An 18,287-nucleotide genomic window follows, 5' to 3' on the forward strand; every position below is an offset into this window, starting at 1 on the left:
AGACAGCATTCAAAACACGATTAATCTATACATATTTTAATCTTCCAAGAGTTGTAAACTCCGACCCACCTGTATGTCCCACATGTCTAAGTTGTAAAACTTAAGCCCAGTGAGTAAACTTGGGTTAGAACAGTAAGTAGCGACATATTTCACTTGAGCTTAGTACCTGCGCCTAAGACAATCAAACAGCCACTAGACAACCCAAACAACGTGGAGCTTAGATATAAATAAATACCAACTTGGGTTTAAGTCACATATATTATGACTGTGGATTTACATGTTGTGTGTTATTTTTTGCATTGTAGAGTGATATACGAAAGATCTTATCTCGCTCTATTATATTCCCGGTTTTCATTCGGTGCCGTGAAGGCCTTGTTAGCGTAAAAATATTTAAGGTTTATTTTCACAAAAACGAAAACATCAGATAATCTGAAAATGTACATATTGTAATGTTATCATCATATATTTTTTATTGATAGAAAGTCAAGCATATATAGTTAATGTTGATAATTGCACTTGTTTTTATGAAAATTCTGTTTAAACACGCTTTAGATAAAGAATTCCAAGTCTTCATTTATGTCAAGGTTTTCATAAGGCTTTTATTATATAAGGATGTTTAGAATATTTTTATTATTTATTAGTAACCCGCACTTGTGAAATATTATGCATGTTATATACATATAAACCTTCCTCTTGAATACTCTATTTAAAAAATACAGCATTAAAATTCGTTGCGTAGTTTTAAAGATCTAAGATCATAACTACATAGCGACAGGAAGACTTTATTTTATACTATGTAATGATTTTAAAACATACGCTGTATGATATCTTGAAGTTAAAATGTATATTTTATCGATGTATATTTATTTTGTCTAGTAAATTACAACAAACCATAATGTGTCACTTGATTAGCCGCATCACTTGATTATCATGTAACCAAATGTTATTCATGAATTATGCACTGGCACTCGACTGATCAAGAATAAATTAATAGTACATTAAGCATCAATCCTGGAATCGGCATTAATAAGTTTGGAACACACCAAGCCGTGTTAAATTGGCCTCCCCTACCACCCCGCAATTTATTTAAGAATGTTATGTAAATTTGAACACAAGTCTTTGATCGTCCGCATCAAAAGTCCAAGCAAAAAAATAACTTCCACTAGAGTGGAGAAAAAACGATGAGAAGCTTAAGAAAAATAATGACTTAATCTTACTTTTCGCCGTCTCGCATATAAAAGCGAGAGAGGGGCTGGAACGTTTTAATCTTTGCTTTGTAAAGGTGATTATTAAGGATTATAGGTTTGGGAGTATGGCTGAAATTTCGTGGCTGAAGAGGTGGCCCCTTCCCAGTGGCGTCTAAGGAGAAGACGGTGTCGTACTCCGGGGCCTTCTAACTGAGGGGTCAAGACCAAGACCTTTTTAGGTCGCATACGTGTCGTTTTATTAAAACTTAAACAGCTTGATTGGAGCTCCTGATCTTTGCATGAAGGCACGTAAAATAAATATTCCTACATATTTGAAGGCATTGTAGTTGTTCCTAAGCAGCGGTCATTACTTACCATCAGGTCCTCGTTGGTAGGTATCGCTTGATCGTTGATCGCCCCATTGCACGAAAAAAACATAAAATAAAAATATGAAAGGTTAGGTTGGGTTCCCAAGTTCTGGTTTGCTTAAAGGCCCATGACTACGTAGCTACGCCACAGGCCCTTCCACTCGTTTACGGTGTATTTTTTAGGTCCGCGGACGGCGTTGCGGTCGCGCCCCCCTGATACTTCTAACTTTTCCGTATTCATGATGTTCAAAGGAAGGGTTTATTGCGTTTTGTTTTGTCTCCAATAGTTTGAGATTCGGTGGCGTGTGATTCCGCCTCAAAGTAGGACCACTCTGTGGGTTCCCGCGGATATATTTTTTTGTCAAAATTAACCAATTTTTTAGTGGTCCACAAACCTAAATCAGACACTCTGTTGACTGTAAGAGATACATGCGATAAATTCGCCGTTGTACAGTTTATAAGTTTCTTGTATTAATTTTACTTTGTGTACTTATTTTTCCTGCAAAAAAGTTAACTGACAACCAAAAGAAATTTTCCTCTCCCTACTTACCTACACCTGAAGTATTCTCATTCGCTGGATTCCCTTAGAAACCGACCAAAGACATCGTACAGTTTTGTCATTTTTCATTACGTGACCGGATCAGGGTTTGTCAGCCGAGAGGCGATCTCGGCCATTCTAGCCTTTAACCACTCTCCCACTACATTATCTTAAACAAACTTCCAAAACCAATCCAAAATCTACTCTATTTCTTAGGTAATAAAAAAGGTTTTCAAATGAAGAAAGTGCGAGTAAAGATGTTTTCGCTCGTATTGAAGTAAAGCTTCTCTTGGTAGATGAAGAGTGGTGCGGGCGTAAGACTCGGACTCTTACTATGAATACGTAAGTGTAAGACAAATCCTACGTTGCAGTTCGCCGTTCTATCGTAAACGTGTTAAACTTTCATATAGTAAGGGTGCACCATCAACTTTGACGTTAACATTAACGTTAACAAAACGCAAAGTACGCCTTTTTGTCTAAACGTCAGCGGCGCGCCGATTAAAGTCAACGTCAAATTTGACGGTGCAAGTCCCTGCGTGACTCGTAACTCTCGTAGAGCACTTTCGTAGCATTTGCTACAAAGACATCGTAGCTTCGTAGAGAGAATTGATTATATGGTTCGTGCCTCCCAATATTTATGTAGCTTGAATATTTGTGTAAACTATTCATTTATTAGTTTGTCATAAATATTCAAACTAAATAAATACATATTTTAAAATTATTAATTAGTAAAAAAATCATGTATAATGTAAATTTATTTACAGAAGTTGAAGAAAATTGAATCTATCCTCATTTCGACCATCGATTTTACAAAAAATAATTATTGATTTTTTTTTCAGATTTTATTCGATTCATTTATTAAACTAATCTTACATTCAGTTCTATACTTATATAAAAGCATCAATAATTTATATCTTCTTATCACGAATATTTCATGGAATCCTCACGTAATTACGACTAAATAATATCTCGTTGAAGATTCTACGCGCCGCTTTGATGAGTACAAACAGGGATTTTTTAAATGTGATTTTGGTATAGATAGATGATTCTTACGTTAACGTTGGACATAATTATATTGGTTGATCTTGGGCGGCGGCGAGGGCGGGCGTCTCATCTCAATCGCAAATCGGCCATCTTGCGTCCCCCAGATAGCCGCCCACCCCCCTCCGTCCATTATACTTTTTAAGCCCCAATCTCGTTCATTTAAACGGTTGGCTTTAGATGGCAATCGCATTTTTCCACTGCAGGTCACGTCTCTCTCGACTCAGGGGCTTAAATCAACAAAAGAAAATAATAAGATTCGTTCAAATTAAAAGTGTAATGTCGCGAAAGTACGCGGCCGGGCGCTCGCTCTAATCCCACCACCGCTTCTTCATTAGACCGGGCCGCTTAGGCCCTCTTAAAAACGTCGCGAGAAATTTTTCTTTATTCATAACAGGGATTAAGCGAATGCAAATGAAGCGAGGCGCTACTTAGCTGTGTCAACAATGTTATGGTGAATCGAATTTTTCCGTTTCTCGGATTAAAATGTGATTGCTTTGAGTGGTTTGCGGAATTGAACTTACAATGCAATAATAAAATGTAGGCATCATCGATTTGACGTCACACAAGAGCATAATATGACGTTAAATAATAAATCTTCTGAAAAAATCCAGGACTTCCTCGTCATCATCAGCTTAAAACTGTCTCATTTTAACACTTTTGAATTGTTACAAAATTGACCTTTTGATGTTTAACGGGCAAGGTGAGGTAACTACGTACCTAATATTCCGTGAATAATATGAATATGTAGGACTTTAGTATAGCGAAGAATGGTGTTATATGAAAGTTCAAAACGTTATATATGTTCTTGTGTGACATCAAATCGATGATGCCTCATTATATTCTTTATTTATCATGAAAAATATACGATATAACAACTAAATATAACAACTAAATTGACCTAAAATTGAAACAAAATTATAAATGTCTATTATTTTAGTTTAAATAAAAAATATATATTTCTTTTTTATTTCATGGCTCCTTTGCCAACGTCAAGGTTGAGATTGACTCGGAATATTTGTTATAATGATATATGAAATGTATATATGTATGTTATAATAACATACATACATACATATGTATGTACATACATACATACATACATAGGAGAGAGTAAATAAAAATTATAAGTAGATATTATTATTTTGTATAAATTTTGACAATCTACTTATAATTTTCTCTCTATGTGAATGCGGCCTAGACGAGGGTACACCTGATCACATATTTTTTGAATGCTCAAAATTTTCTCTATCTCTATACGACTTGCTTCCCCCTTATGTCCCAAGACCTGTAAATATGCAATTTCTTAATAGAAATTGCATATTGAGGTGTCTTTAATTCCTATTTTAGCTTGGAATACCGGGGTGCATGCATGACCTGTGCGGAGTTATTGAACCAGGGTTTAAGAGGAGTGTCAGGTTGAATCTTTGAAAAATGTTTCGCTTTTTGTGCATTATTTAACCAGAAGGAACTCCAATGCACGTATAATGTTGTTTGAGCTGTTTGCTTAAGATCTCGAGGGAGGCAGATATTATCTTTATCTGAGCCCAAATGGATTGCCTGTTTTGCAAGGCTGTCTAATGTTTCGTTTCCCAAAATACCAGCGTGACCTGGGATCCAAACCAGCGCAACTTCAATGCCATCAAGATGGCATTTGTATAAAAAATTGATGTTAAATCGACATCGTCGTGCGGTAAACTTCACAGTAGGCTGGCGACATTTCCATCAAAATATACGCTTGTCTCAATTTTGTCTATGAAGAAGGTCTTAGGCAATCAAATTTAATATTATGATGTAAAATTAAATATTTCCCTTTCATGAACCTATTAATAATACGAACAAACCTAGTACAGTATACATAAATCGACGCATTTATATGTAAGTCTAAGTAGATTGTGCGGTGGCTTTAGACAAAGCGAAGCGAAACAAAGGACATCGATAATATCGTCCAAGTAGGTATTGTGAGAATCGACTTATTCGGTATCGATCGATCGTTCGCTTGTTTGTTCGTTCATCCAGCCTTATATTTATATTCGCTACTCTTTCGCGGTAGGAGTAATCGCTTTTGGTTGAAAAGTAAGTTAAATAATGTTTTCCACGTCGATATTCATAGAAATCTAAAGGCAATTACTTCACAGTAATAGTACTAAGTAGTACAGTAAGCACTTCTTGAATTTTGGGTCCGACTATAGGTAACTCTTTTATAAGTATATAATAAATGTCTCAACTTGTTTACAGCCAAAAACCAGTGAGTAGATGAATACTATTTTCATAATTACTATCTATTAATGTATACATTTTTAATTATGCAATCGATAAAAACCAATCGAATCCCACCACTAAGTAGCGTAGCGAAGCGGAGAAGAGTATTTTTATTCGGAATTTATATCAAGCAACGAATCCCACATTATTGTCTCCTAGCAATTCTGTGATGGGCATTAAAACAGAAAACCCCTTTTTCTCAGAGTTTCATTTTAGCTGGGTTTAGAGAATTTAAGGCCCGTCTTACTTGCCCGCCTCCCTCGGGGTGGAATAATTAATTTACTCTATTATTATTCCTTCTTCCTCTCAGATAACACTCGGAAAAATAAATGTTTGATTATTGAAGGTGCTAATAATATACTGGGTCGATTGCGTGGGCAGTTTCTCAATTTGTTATTAGTAAAGAAATGCCCAGTATTTATTTAGAACTGTGTAAAATGTTTATATGGATAAAGTACTTAGTTAATTATGGCTGGTATATTTAGCTTTATTCCTAGCGTTTTCATGTCTGTAAATAGTTTTGTGAAAATACTGCGGCATCTCTTATCCTCAGATACGTGCGTCTATTAGTAACACATACATAGTAAATAATCCCAAGTAATATTGTAAATACAAAAAATCTTTAATCCCGGAAAAATACGGTTCTCGCGGAAAATACACGTGGACGAACAAGTGGGCAAAAGATAGCAATATTAATATTAATTCGTGCATAGTAATTGGGTATGTAAATGTATCTATGTTTGATATAATTTTTGTTGACAGTCCTCGTGAACTCGAACCGGCCGGGCGGCCCTCATTTGTTTGTACACTCGTTCATATCCCAGCGCAAATGAAATCGCTCGAATATCCCACAGGGCTAACTTGCTATGGAAGTAGAGACAGTCATTTACATTACTACTGCAAAGTTGGCTGGTTTTTCTATACGTTTTATGTGTTTTTCTATGGTTATACCATTATGCAAGTAAACATACATTAGGTAGGAAGTGGTCACCGCAGTCTATGGACGACTTGCAGCAACGGGGGTGTCACACGCTCGTCGCCGATCCTTAATATAAAGAACCTTCATCTGATATCGCGAGCCATCTAGTACGATCCTATTTACAGATTCACCGTTGACGGATACGTAAGGGATGACATGATGAGTGAATTTATTATTGGCTAACCACTAGAATTATTATTACAAAAGCGCTCTAAAGTTTATTAGGTAAAGATTTTTTAAAGAGTAAAATGTTTCCTCATGATTTCAACAATTATATAATATTTTAATTTTACGCCGTTTCCTGCATGGCTTTATATGTCAATTAATAGAAAAATTAGGAAAAATATAATTAAATAAGTAGGTACATAAGGGACTTTACTTAAATCTGTAACGAAATTAAGTTGTATACTGTAAAGAACTAGCGTGCGTCCCGGCTTCGCTTGGGTAAAACCATAATTCATTACAAACAAAAATATCAAAAATTCAAATTTCTGTAGTAAGGATAGATCAATAAGCCGCGTAAATACAATTCCAGACGGATTTAATGCACAAAATAGTGATGCAAAAGGCAAAAAAGCCTCTTCCACACTAGTTATCTTCAGTATCCCAGGCTTAATTTGATTAGCGCTGGCCACAAACCGTAGAGGGCGCTCTCGATGTCGGACGGTCAACTCTGGACATTTGTTAGTCCACTTGTATCTGAATTATTTTGATTAACTCCCTGATTTCAAAGCAGATAGATTGAAAAGTTGCATATCTGTACCTACAATCATACATGTGTATATGTTACGGTAAAATATTAATATTAGGTCCTCACATATGAAATTGGTGGTTTGTTGTACTGGCCACTATAATCACAAATTTCTCCTCTTTGGTTAGGAATGGCAAATTCAAATTTATACAGCTATTTACACATGTATTTGTGTTTCGTTAACCGTCATTCATTTGTTTTTTTTCTACTGATTTTTCTTTTGCGTCACTCAGTTTACAAAATGGAAAACTTGAAATATCGCGTTATTTACGAGTACGAGTTCTACCGTGTCACCAGTGCTGCAGAAACGGCTCGAAGGTTTAATGATGTGTATGGCGGTCGCAAAAGAAAACACAGTGCGTTTTTGGTTCCAACGTTTTCGTTCTGGAAATTTCTACCTGAAGAACAAGCCCTGTGGACGGCCGAAGACCCTAGTTGATAATGAAGAATTGAAGGCTATTGGAAGCGGATCCATCGCAAACCACGTCCGACTTAGCTTCAGGCTTCGGCGTTAGTGATAAAACAATTTTAATCCACTTGAAGCAAATTGGGAAGATTAAGAAACTTAAAAGGTAAATTAAGGGTACCTCACGAATTGAGTGAAGCAAACCGGCAAACGCGTGTCGACTGCATTACTTAACCGGCACAATAATGAAGGGTTTTTAAAACAAATCATTACCTGTGATGAAAAGTGGATTCTCTACGATAATCGGAAACGCTCATCACAATAGCTGGACCCTGGCCAGCCAGCCAAATCCAGCCCCAAGCGAAAATTGACCCAAAAAAAGTTACTTGTAAGCGTTTGGTGGACTAGTGCCGGTGTCGTTCATTACAGTTTTCTCGAATCTGGCTAGACGATTACGGCAGACGTCTATTGACAGCAATTGCAAACTATGATAGAAAGCTAGCTGCTAAACAACCGAGGCTGGTAAATCGTTCCACGCCACTGCTGCTTCACGACAACGCTAGACCACACACTGCACAACAGACGGCTACCAGAATGTCTATGACATCCACCGCACTCCCCGGACCTTGCTCCAACAGATTACCATTTTTTTTCGAAATTTGGATAAATTCTTCTAGAGGAAAAAATTCAACTCCGATAGGGCAATCTAAACCGCCTTCAAAGATTTTATTGATTTCCGTCCGAATGGTTTTTTTAGTAAAGGGATCAATGAACTAGATAGATAATAATGGTTCTTACTTTGATTAAATAAATATATTATATGAAAAAAATATTAGACTTTTTGTTCCTCCTATACCAAACGCCAATTTCATATGTAAGGACCTAATATTATATAAGTAAATATTCTGTTTAGTTGGGGTACTGCTTCCAGCATTGTATAATCTGTGGTTGGGAAAAGAGACGAAATGTTGAGTGATTCCCATCTTTTAACCTAACTACTGGAAGTTACTACAAGATCTATATTTTTTAACTAAATTTCAATAGACGACACTACTGATGTAAACTGTAATGATTTCAGTAAATATACATAATATAGGTACGTAAATCATACGTATATCATATGAAGAACTTTGGTGAAGCACGGGTCCGGACTCTAACATATGTCGTTTCGTTTCGCCATTGTGATAAGTAATCACCCGGGAATTACAGTTACTTAATTAGGGATATTAAGGTGCTCCGTAAACCTAACCGAAACTATCGGATATCCGATCTAATAAAAATCTATCCGTAGCCGTAACCGAATCCGATATAAAAGTTTCCAACCCTATTGAAAACAACAAAGTGCGACGGAGCAATTGGAACGCGCCCTACTTGGATGGAAAATGCCATGTTTCTGTTTACGACTACTAGCGACATCTGTAAGCGCATTATGGAATTGATAACATACGACATCACTGCCATCTAGTTGTACATAATAAAATAACATCACATAACATTAGCATTCTCCCGGCGACACCTTACCTAAATACCGAGAAATCGCTAATAGATGCCGCTACTGAGACCTTCAAAATGGCGGCTATACATTCGTGGTACAGTTCGTCGATCTATGGCGCATTCGGTATACATTGCTAGTTTTTATTTTTTATTATATTTTATGTGATGCCAACATTCCTTAGTATGAGTGCTTTTAGTTCGGCGAATTGATCCGTGATAGTGTGGAGCCGACATTAAGTGGTATGCCGGCTCCACACTGTCGTCAAATTATTTGCCAAACCTTGGCGGATTCGGTATACATTGTTGGTTTTTCATTGCGGTAAGTAAAAGCTCTCATACAAATGACGCAATGTTCACGCATTCGCGTCGCCATGTCTCTGAGTTCAGCGACAGTGAGGAGCTGGCAGTGCAATTTGCTACAATGTAAATAGGTAGGTATACGACATACGAATGATAATCATGAAACCATACACAATACAATTAAGATACGCTCAGATTGGTTTCCCCAGAATCTCATTTTCCCACTACCTACACTATAAGTAGATACTTCTAATAACATAAAATAAATAAGTACAATTTGAAACTACACTAAATTTCATTTTGATAAAAACAAATCACCGCATGGTCACCGACCTGTATAGTTGGCTTGTTAAAAAAAACTTTGGTACCTGCTATAACAATAGATGAACCCGGCAGCATTCCTAAACATGGCCACACGAGGGTGTGTCTCCACTTGGGTATTATATAATCTATGACGGATTTAATAAATGGGATATAATTGCAAAATAAGTAGGAACATTTCTACTAGCAGTAAGTAAGTATACTAAATGTTAACTGGTAATAGATAAATGATAACTAGGTACCTACCTATTCACAAGTAGGAATCAACTCTTATCCGAATGAACGGATAAATCCTAGTAGCGGTAACTTGGTGACAATATTAGGAGGAACCTAGTGCACTTCTTCTTCTTACAATGCCGCTCCTCATTGAAGATTGGCGACCATATTTAAACTTTTGAACAATATCTAGACATGGCGACTGTTTATTTATCTTCTTTACAGATAACCTATACCATAAATGCAATATTGTTAAAAGTGGGTGTGTTTTGCACGACAACGTGCCGTGATTGATAACAATATTATGCTTTATTTTAACTATCAATGACAGATGTTGACAGAAATAATGTTAAGTGACCTAAGCCTAGCAACGGATATTATTTCATCATGGACCAATACAACAAAACAAAAATATAATGACGATCTTGCATCAGACAAATTTTGCTTTGGGCTTCATAGCAACGAAACCAGGAGCTCTAAATATTTTTTAACTGCGAGCGAAAATTATAAAGAGAACATTGTATGTACCTATTCGCTTTTTGCGTGATTTTTTTTCCCCTATGACATGCAAAAAATGTATAATTTTAATTTGGTGTTGTCGACGCGGTTGTGGGTTCCTCCAGAGTTTCTTTTATGACTTTTCTTTTTTTCCGTGAATTCCCTTCATGCGAATTTTGGGATGCTACTTATATGTATAGCTTAGTATTTATGAATGTTGAAAATATGTAATCGTATGTAATCAATTTTATGAGTCAAAAATAAAAGAAATATATAGAAATAAGGAACACGACATCGCGTTAGGATTTTTTTCCTTTTTCGATATTGAACCCTAGACAGAAACTTAAACTTATAGGTATTTTTCGTTGTTATTTTTTTCATATTAAGAGACATTATGAAAATGATGCTAAAAACTTTACTTCACTTTTTCATCGATTTTTTACATTTCATGCGCATTGCATGTAGTTTTTGTTTTTTTTTTTACCAACCACGGGGTCCGTAGTCCGTTCGTTGAATTATACGTAAAGGTACGTATTTTCCAGTTCAGGGGCGCAGATCAAATTCTAATCTTAGTTACACCTTATGGCGGCTTTACATTGTCGCGGAACAATTCATCTGAGTTTGGCGATAGTGTATCTATAGGCAGCATTAGATTACAAAAATTATTTTGTTCCGAGATTTACACAAATCCATCAATAAGTTGATCACAACCCGAAAAAAACAGTTGACAAACAAAGTTATTGCGTAGGAAATAGGTAAACTAAACAAGGTGTTGGTTGACGTAAATTTTATGCTAAATGGATGTCCGTTTGATACAAATATTACATCGTTTGTCGTCGGTTTCACGAGTTGGGAGAATCCATGACGTGTCGTTCGACAACACTTGCAGTATATTTTGATCAACATGTAAATAAACACGATTGGAAAACGAAAAATACACACACATTACACTGAGATGTGTAGTAATATACTGTCATATCTGTCAGAATTCGGTTGCGACGACTACATATCCCAGCAACAGTTGATAAATGAAGTCTTAGTACATTATGTACCACTTATTAACACATACCTAAATAAATCAATTTTAAAGGCCCGTGCATACCGAGTACTAATTCAACACGTGCACAGCATCGTATTGTACACGCATACGTTACACATACAACCATGCAGCAAAAGTGCTGCACAGGAATAGGTATGCACGTTAAACTATATCTAGTCACTCTTTTAATTTAATTTTTTTTCTAATAAAGTACACTGAGTGAATCACTAGAAAAACAACGATCCGATTGAAAATAAAAATAGCCTTTAATTACCCTCCACATACGTCATTCAGTGAACCAACAAAAATTACTTTTGTTATACGATAACTAAATTACCCATTAAGTAATGTTTGGATCTACCAGATCTATTGTGGTTCCGGTCTATAATAGAAATATTAATTAATTAATAGGTACTTTGAATACTTTTGGAATTGTCCAAGTATTGTAAATTAATTCAAGACTTTTCTTGAAAATAATCAATGCGGCCAGGTAAGACTCCAAAAAATTCTATAATTACTGTAAATTAATTACACAATATATACTTAATTATCTAAGTAGCTAATTTGAACAAATATGTTAATTGACATAATTTATTCTGCATTTGTCAATGGATTCAAGAATGTTTTTAATAAATAAATAAACAGTGGAATGGGGCAATGAGGTAACTTTGCATACAATAGGCTAGTTAGCAGCATTTTTAAATTGTAAAAATATATGTAAAATTATGATAAAATACATTACAATAAAACGCTTTGTGTTTGAACCCATTTTGTATTTTATTGGTTCGGCGAACTGTTCCACGATAATGTATAGCCGGCATTACGTACGAGTACGAATGAATATTTGGTAGGTATGTGGTTTAAAATAATATAAATGTAATAATATTAAGTAATGATAATAGTCGTAATATTTGTCGTATGTCGATACCAAAGTATTTCATAGCGTCCACCAGGGTCTAGCCTAGCTAGCTACATCGGCTAAATGGTCTGTGAGCTACTCCTACCAGAAACCTCTTTATGAAACATGTGGTGTTTTAATGGATCGCCCAGAATGAAGCCTGACACAATGAATAACACAGGTCTACAAAATGAAAAAAAAAAATGGGACTGATGGCTGGCAATTCTTTGATATGCTTTGGTGTTAAAACTAGATAGGTTTTTCAAAACTATACACGTATCGTGTATAGTTTTGAAAAATATATTTACTTCCATGGCAATTTAGTTCTATAGATAGGCAAACCGATTCTAGCTAGGCACGTTGTATTTGACAATTTTAGCGTTTTCTCGGTTTTTCCACCGCTGCTAAGCGTTGGGGCCCAGGGTCCACTATGGTACTTTTTTGCATTAGAGAATTAAGATCCGAACGAAAGTATATAAATTTGTCCCATTCCTTTATTTTTCCACAAAACTCGATCCAGAGCGACGTTCCGTTTGCTAACCCCACAGAAAAGAAGACAATAAGTTCACTCAAAGCGTATTCAAAATGACCGCGCTAAAAATACTTTCAACAGACCAATGAAAAAATACTATTTATTATGCTGACCAATCACAGCAATCGCATGTGGTGTGACATGGTATGGACGCGCCTAGTGATGTTAGAAATACTTTACTTTGATCTATTTTTGTAACTTAATTAAGTGATTATTTTATTTAAAACAGATACATATATATAAGAAATTTTATATTAAAATGTAATAATTACTGTAGGTGTAATAATTACTGTGTATTCCACATCGTACTGATAAAAACCAAAGTTCGCTTCCCCGCATCGTATGATCGCGTCATATAAAAAGCGAGCGCTCCCCTCTTTTCCCAAACGTCAAAATCTCGTTGTCGCGGACGGTCGTTTGTGTTCGCGTCGTCAGTTCGCGTTATTTCGTAAGCCTTCTTGGTTACAAGCGTCAATTTTACAGTGACATCAGTAAAATTTGGATAGTTTGTGTGTTCAGTGATATTTATAACAATTAAATAGCACGAGAAGATGTCTTTCAATACTGACATATCGACGAAATTAGAAAATAGCAGGTACGAAGTGTTGGCTTACAATTTACTAATATCGGATGTTCTGACCAAGTGTGTCCCTCTCCCTTGTGGCCCTGTGATGGATGCGTGCGTGATGCATTCTTGAGTATCGTGTTGCAGCGTGTGTTGGCGTGTTGTATGCGTAATGACACCATTATAGCACTAATCCATACTTATGGAAAATGTGGTTGTCGTGTTATGTGAAACGTGTAACTCCTTTCACAATATAGTCTCGGACAGTCTCTCGTTGACATCGAAAGTTATCTCAATCACTACTATAAAATTATATAGGTTTTCGGCTTCATTCATTGATATACCATGCCATGAGGTTACGCAGGGAATTTCTGGGCTTGCGCAAAGCACACGGCGTGTCTCAGGATCAGTGACTTCATTTATAACTACATAATATAATTTATTATACAGAAGTATGTATAATGAGCTCTTTCATTATTAAAAAAACTGAAGAATGTTAATCCTAGCTGTCAAACAAGACAATATCATATACCAAGAAAAATATCCACAATTAAGCTTTTATATTGAGATTATGCATTATATTCCAGTTAGTAATTTGAAATACAAATTTTATGCACTTAAATATCTACTATTCTAATCACATGTAATTAACATAATGTTAGTACCTTTAATAGTCTACTTAAAATATTTTGTCAAACATGTAGGTATCTGCATAAAATACCTACCAATAAAATAATAATGTAGGTATATTTTAAAATTTCTTATAGACTAAGTATAATATCCAGAAAAAAGGCTTTAAGCTAAAAATGTAATAGGTACCTACTGGAAAAATAACAGTATAATAATTTGGTAAAAATAATTTTATTTGATTATGAAACATTATATAGAAAAAATAGGTACCTATTTGTTTTTGTAATGTTGTAATGAATGAACTTCAAAACTATTGGACAGATATTTATGAAACAGATAAACTGAAGCTTCTTAGTAATAGGTTAGCTTTTATTTATCATGGGCAGACTAAACTAAATCATAACTTAAATTTAGTCAAATGTTTTCCATTCTAGGACTTGGTAACTTCAACTACTTGGTAATTAGATCTAGTTAGTAATCCAATCTTTAATTGCATGTATATTATTCAGTGAAACAGGCCTTACAATGTATAACAAATTCTGTGTGGCATGTCTAATTACTTTTATCTGTGATAAAAGTAATTAGACATGCCGCAAATAAAATCTATGGTCCTAGTACATATTGACCAACCGTTCCTGTTTGTCCATTCTCTAATAAGTAAATATCACCACATAATCAGGGATTATAATGTTTTTGAACTTTGACCGCTGAGAGCATTGCCAATGTAAATGTCAAGTCAAAAGTAAAACCCTGTAATGAAACAGTTTTATATGAAATTGAAAAAAATAATGTCTAAAATAAGTTTATATCCACTTCACTTACAATTACTATTCATTTATTCACTTTAATTACAGCCACTTCATTTACAAAAACATAACAAACAGTTACCTATTGATATCCATGTCTAGCCATTGAAATAAAGTTAATAATATAGTATAGGTAGGTATGTATACACGCTAATATTGACATGATATTGATATTTATACTATGATATTGAAATAAAAATGTTATATTATAAACAAATAGATACTAGGTACCACAATTCATAATTGATAATGAATTGTAAATGACATACCTATAATCAATTTTGTAATGTGTCATTTTTGTAAGAGTAGAATATTTCAATAAAATATTTAGTAAATCGTCTTGACATCTCATTATTATAATGTTTACTTAGAGAGCCTTGAAGAAGGTTACTATGAACTTTGATGCGGATTTTAATACATATTTGTAATATTGCCATGAAATGTTACATTGATTTTGTATGCCACTGATTGCCGTCAGTTTTATTTTTAATTAGCTTCCTTTAATATTACTATAATACCTGTTAAACATAAAATATTATGAAGTTAATGTGATGTAGATTAATCATCAGAAAAATCATAGGTACCTTATAGATATCAAAACCAAACAAATGGTCCCTATGATAAGTAATAGAGTATATGCTTGGTCAGACATTAAAGGCAACTTGGATAAGACATTTGTTATATTGATTTAATCGTGTTGATGATAATAAATATTAATGTTTTGCATTTTGCTTGTTACAGGAACACACTGCGCAAGATAGCTCGGAATGATAACACAGAGTTTTCAAAACAGAGCATCCTCAATGACATGGAGAGATTTGTCAAAATGGTAAACACCATGGACGAGACTGTGCTAGTGCCCAGCCGCCTGATGAACCTTCCCCAGGAGGGGGACGATGACCCATTCAGCATGTTCGCTATGCTGAATGACCTGAAGACTGAGTTGCTGTGGGCTGGTGATTCTGATGAGCAAGTGGAGCGTGGGAACAGGAGGGTTTCTGATATAAGTGATACAGAAAGTGATGCGTCAAGTGCTGCGGGTGATTCTGGGATCGAGGGCGAGGATGAGAGGGAGTCGACTGCCCGTGCTGCCGCAGCGTGCCGGCGTCATCTGAGAGGACTGAGGCGGTCACTCCGCGCGCTCACCGCCGCCGCTGCGCACCTAACGAGGTCGTATCAAGAAGAGGTCGGTGCGCCGGTGTAGGATAAGCATGTATTCCTGTGATTCATTGAAGTCTGTCCCGCACGTGTACATATAGGTTAAGCGGCCCGTTGTAAATATAGGCTAATGGGCTGGTCGTGTATGGGAATTTCAGTAAGTTAAATGCGGTTATTTAATAAAATTAATTTTCATTATTTCTTTAGTTTTCTTCTGCTCCATGACACCTTATTTGTATACTGATAGTTTGAGCAGGAAAATACCATGTATTTTGTGCGTGCTTAAAAATTATTGTGCTAGTTTTTTTTAATGCTGAGAAGTAAAAAATTAGTTTATTTTCCTGTACATGTCTATAAATAACAATATTTTCAAGACCTAGAAGTAGTTACCTATTAACTCCCTTGAAATCTTTTGAATTCGGAGAAATATTTACCTAGAATATAAAAAAAAATGCTTACGGATAAGTCCGCCCTTGGTCCATATTTGGAACAATGAAATTATTGTAGGTTACTCACCTCTGTTTGATTTATGGCTTATGCGTGCAATAAAGATATTTTTTATTACATGATTGTGAATAATTCTAAGTGAAAATAATTTTTAAATCTTTTTCCTATTTTACCTTTACTATTCTTATATTGGGAGACAATAGACAATATAGGTACTCACCTACCTAGGTTCGGTCTCTATCAGAACAAAGACTTATAGAAAAGGATCTTAATATGGAACTTAATTACTGCTTAATTTATGTTATAATAAAGTAAAACAAGGAAAGCTAGTTTTGCTGAAAGAAACTTAATGAAGACATTAAAATGTCTAAGTTTCTTTCAGCAAATGTCCTCTCCCATAAATGTCTTGTCTAGAACAAGGATATGATGATGAACCGATACTGTCGATTATTTTGCTTCATCTATAGTACCTATCGAAATATTATTTCCACTTCCACACACGTTAGTTCCACTATTCCCAAAGCAAAATGTCGACATCTCGATTATTCCACGCGTAGATGAAAAAATAGGTACCTTGTTGGTGGTTATTTTGCAACTTACTCGTAGATTTTGCAACAAATATGTAATTACAATTAATTGTATAATCACTACGTATTTGAAATCTTCGTTTATTCAATATTGGGCCTATCTTCAGTTCATTATCTTATGATGAAACAGTGTTGAATGGAATTTATAAGGAAGCTCCTATAAACATGGGCCATTTCACCCATCTTCAGTTCATTATCTTATGATTCATTATCTTATGATGAAACAGTATTGAATGGAATTTATAAGGAAGCTCCGATAAACATAGGCCATTTCACTCACGTGAGCTACATTTATGAAACGTGATTAACTATTAATGGAGTAAACCTATTAAAATGGTCGTCTTTCTTGCATACCAATCAAGTTAGATCGTCGTGATTTAAAATAGGAAGAAAATTGCAAGGTCGTAAGCTATTATTTTAACATAATTTTCCAAGAAGCATTATAGTTTCAGGGTCCATGTGTAAATAATTATTTATATTTAGCAGGCCAATACTTACTCCTACCTACTAGGTATCTACCTATGGTATATACTCTCTGCTTACAACAAGCAACAGCTTGCTACGAATAACGTCTACATCCAGGTTTGGCTAGTCTAGACTCTAGACGATAATCTAGGTATACGAGCGCCTTTCTAAATTTATGAGATATTCCATATGCGGCGTTTGTTCCCGCAGTATTTCAACTTGATCACACTATGTACTTCTGATTTAATTAGATATGATGTAGTAACGCTATGATTGCGTTCTTCCACCAAATTGAAACTTCCACCAGTCTTGTAACACTGCTACTGCTTTCAGTCATCAGTTGTCGAAGGTTAAGGTTAAGCATGTCCGATACAAAAATTCTAAACGAGTTTCGGTTCCTACTTCCAACTTAAGGCTAGGCTTCCAACTTGAGGTCGGCTAAAGCGACCCTGGCCCAACATTGAGCAATGATAACTAATCCGAAATTCACAACAAAATATTTTGTTATACACATCATAGGTTAATAGCTATTAGCAACACAAATTCATTAGAAAAACCAATTTCTGTTACTTTTAAACTAGTTAATTACTTAGCTTAGTTAGTTACTTAGTTAACAACCAGCTAATCTTGCTTAGGTCATCACAAAAGTATCTATTTTTGTGATGACCTAAGTAAGATTAGCTTTCACAAAAATCTACAACGCTAGATTTAGCTCACGTTCCGGAAAAAAAAACAAAAACACCTACACTTACTTAGTCTGTGCTTCCACCGTATCTCTTCGATGACAAGATTGACAAGT

General features: G+C 35.2%; 1 protein-coding gene across 1 annotated transcript; it reads left to right on the forward strand.

Annotated features, from left to right (window-relative positions):
* The first annotated feature begins 13,197 nt into the window (after positions 1-13,197).
* On the forward strand, positions 13,198-16,187 carry LOC128679662 (uncharacterized protein). Its single transcript, XM_053762052.1, has 2 exons — positions 13,198-13,425; positions 15,573-16,187. Exons 1-2 carry the CDS (start codon positions 13,382-13,384, stop codon positions 16,033-16,035), a joined length of 507 nt encoding a protein of 168 aa, XP_053618027.1. The 5' UTR covers positions 13,198-13,381; the 3' UTR covers positions 16,036-16,187.
* The last annotated feature ends 2,100 nt before the right edge of the window (positions 16,188-18,287 follow it).

The sequence above is a fragment of the Plodia interpunctella genome, chromosome 2 (genome assembly GCF_027563975.2).
Source record: "Plodia interpunctella isolate USDA-ARS_2022_Savannah chromosome 2, ilPloInte3.2, whole genome shotgun sequence".
NCBI classification, from domain to species: domain Eukaryota; kingdom Metazoa; phylum Arthropoda; class Insecta; order Lepidoptera; family Pyralidae; genus Plodia; species Plodia interpunctella.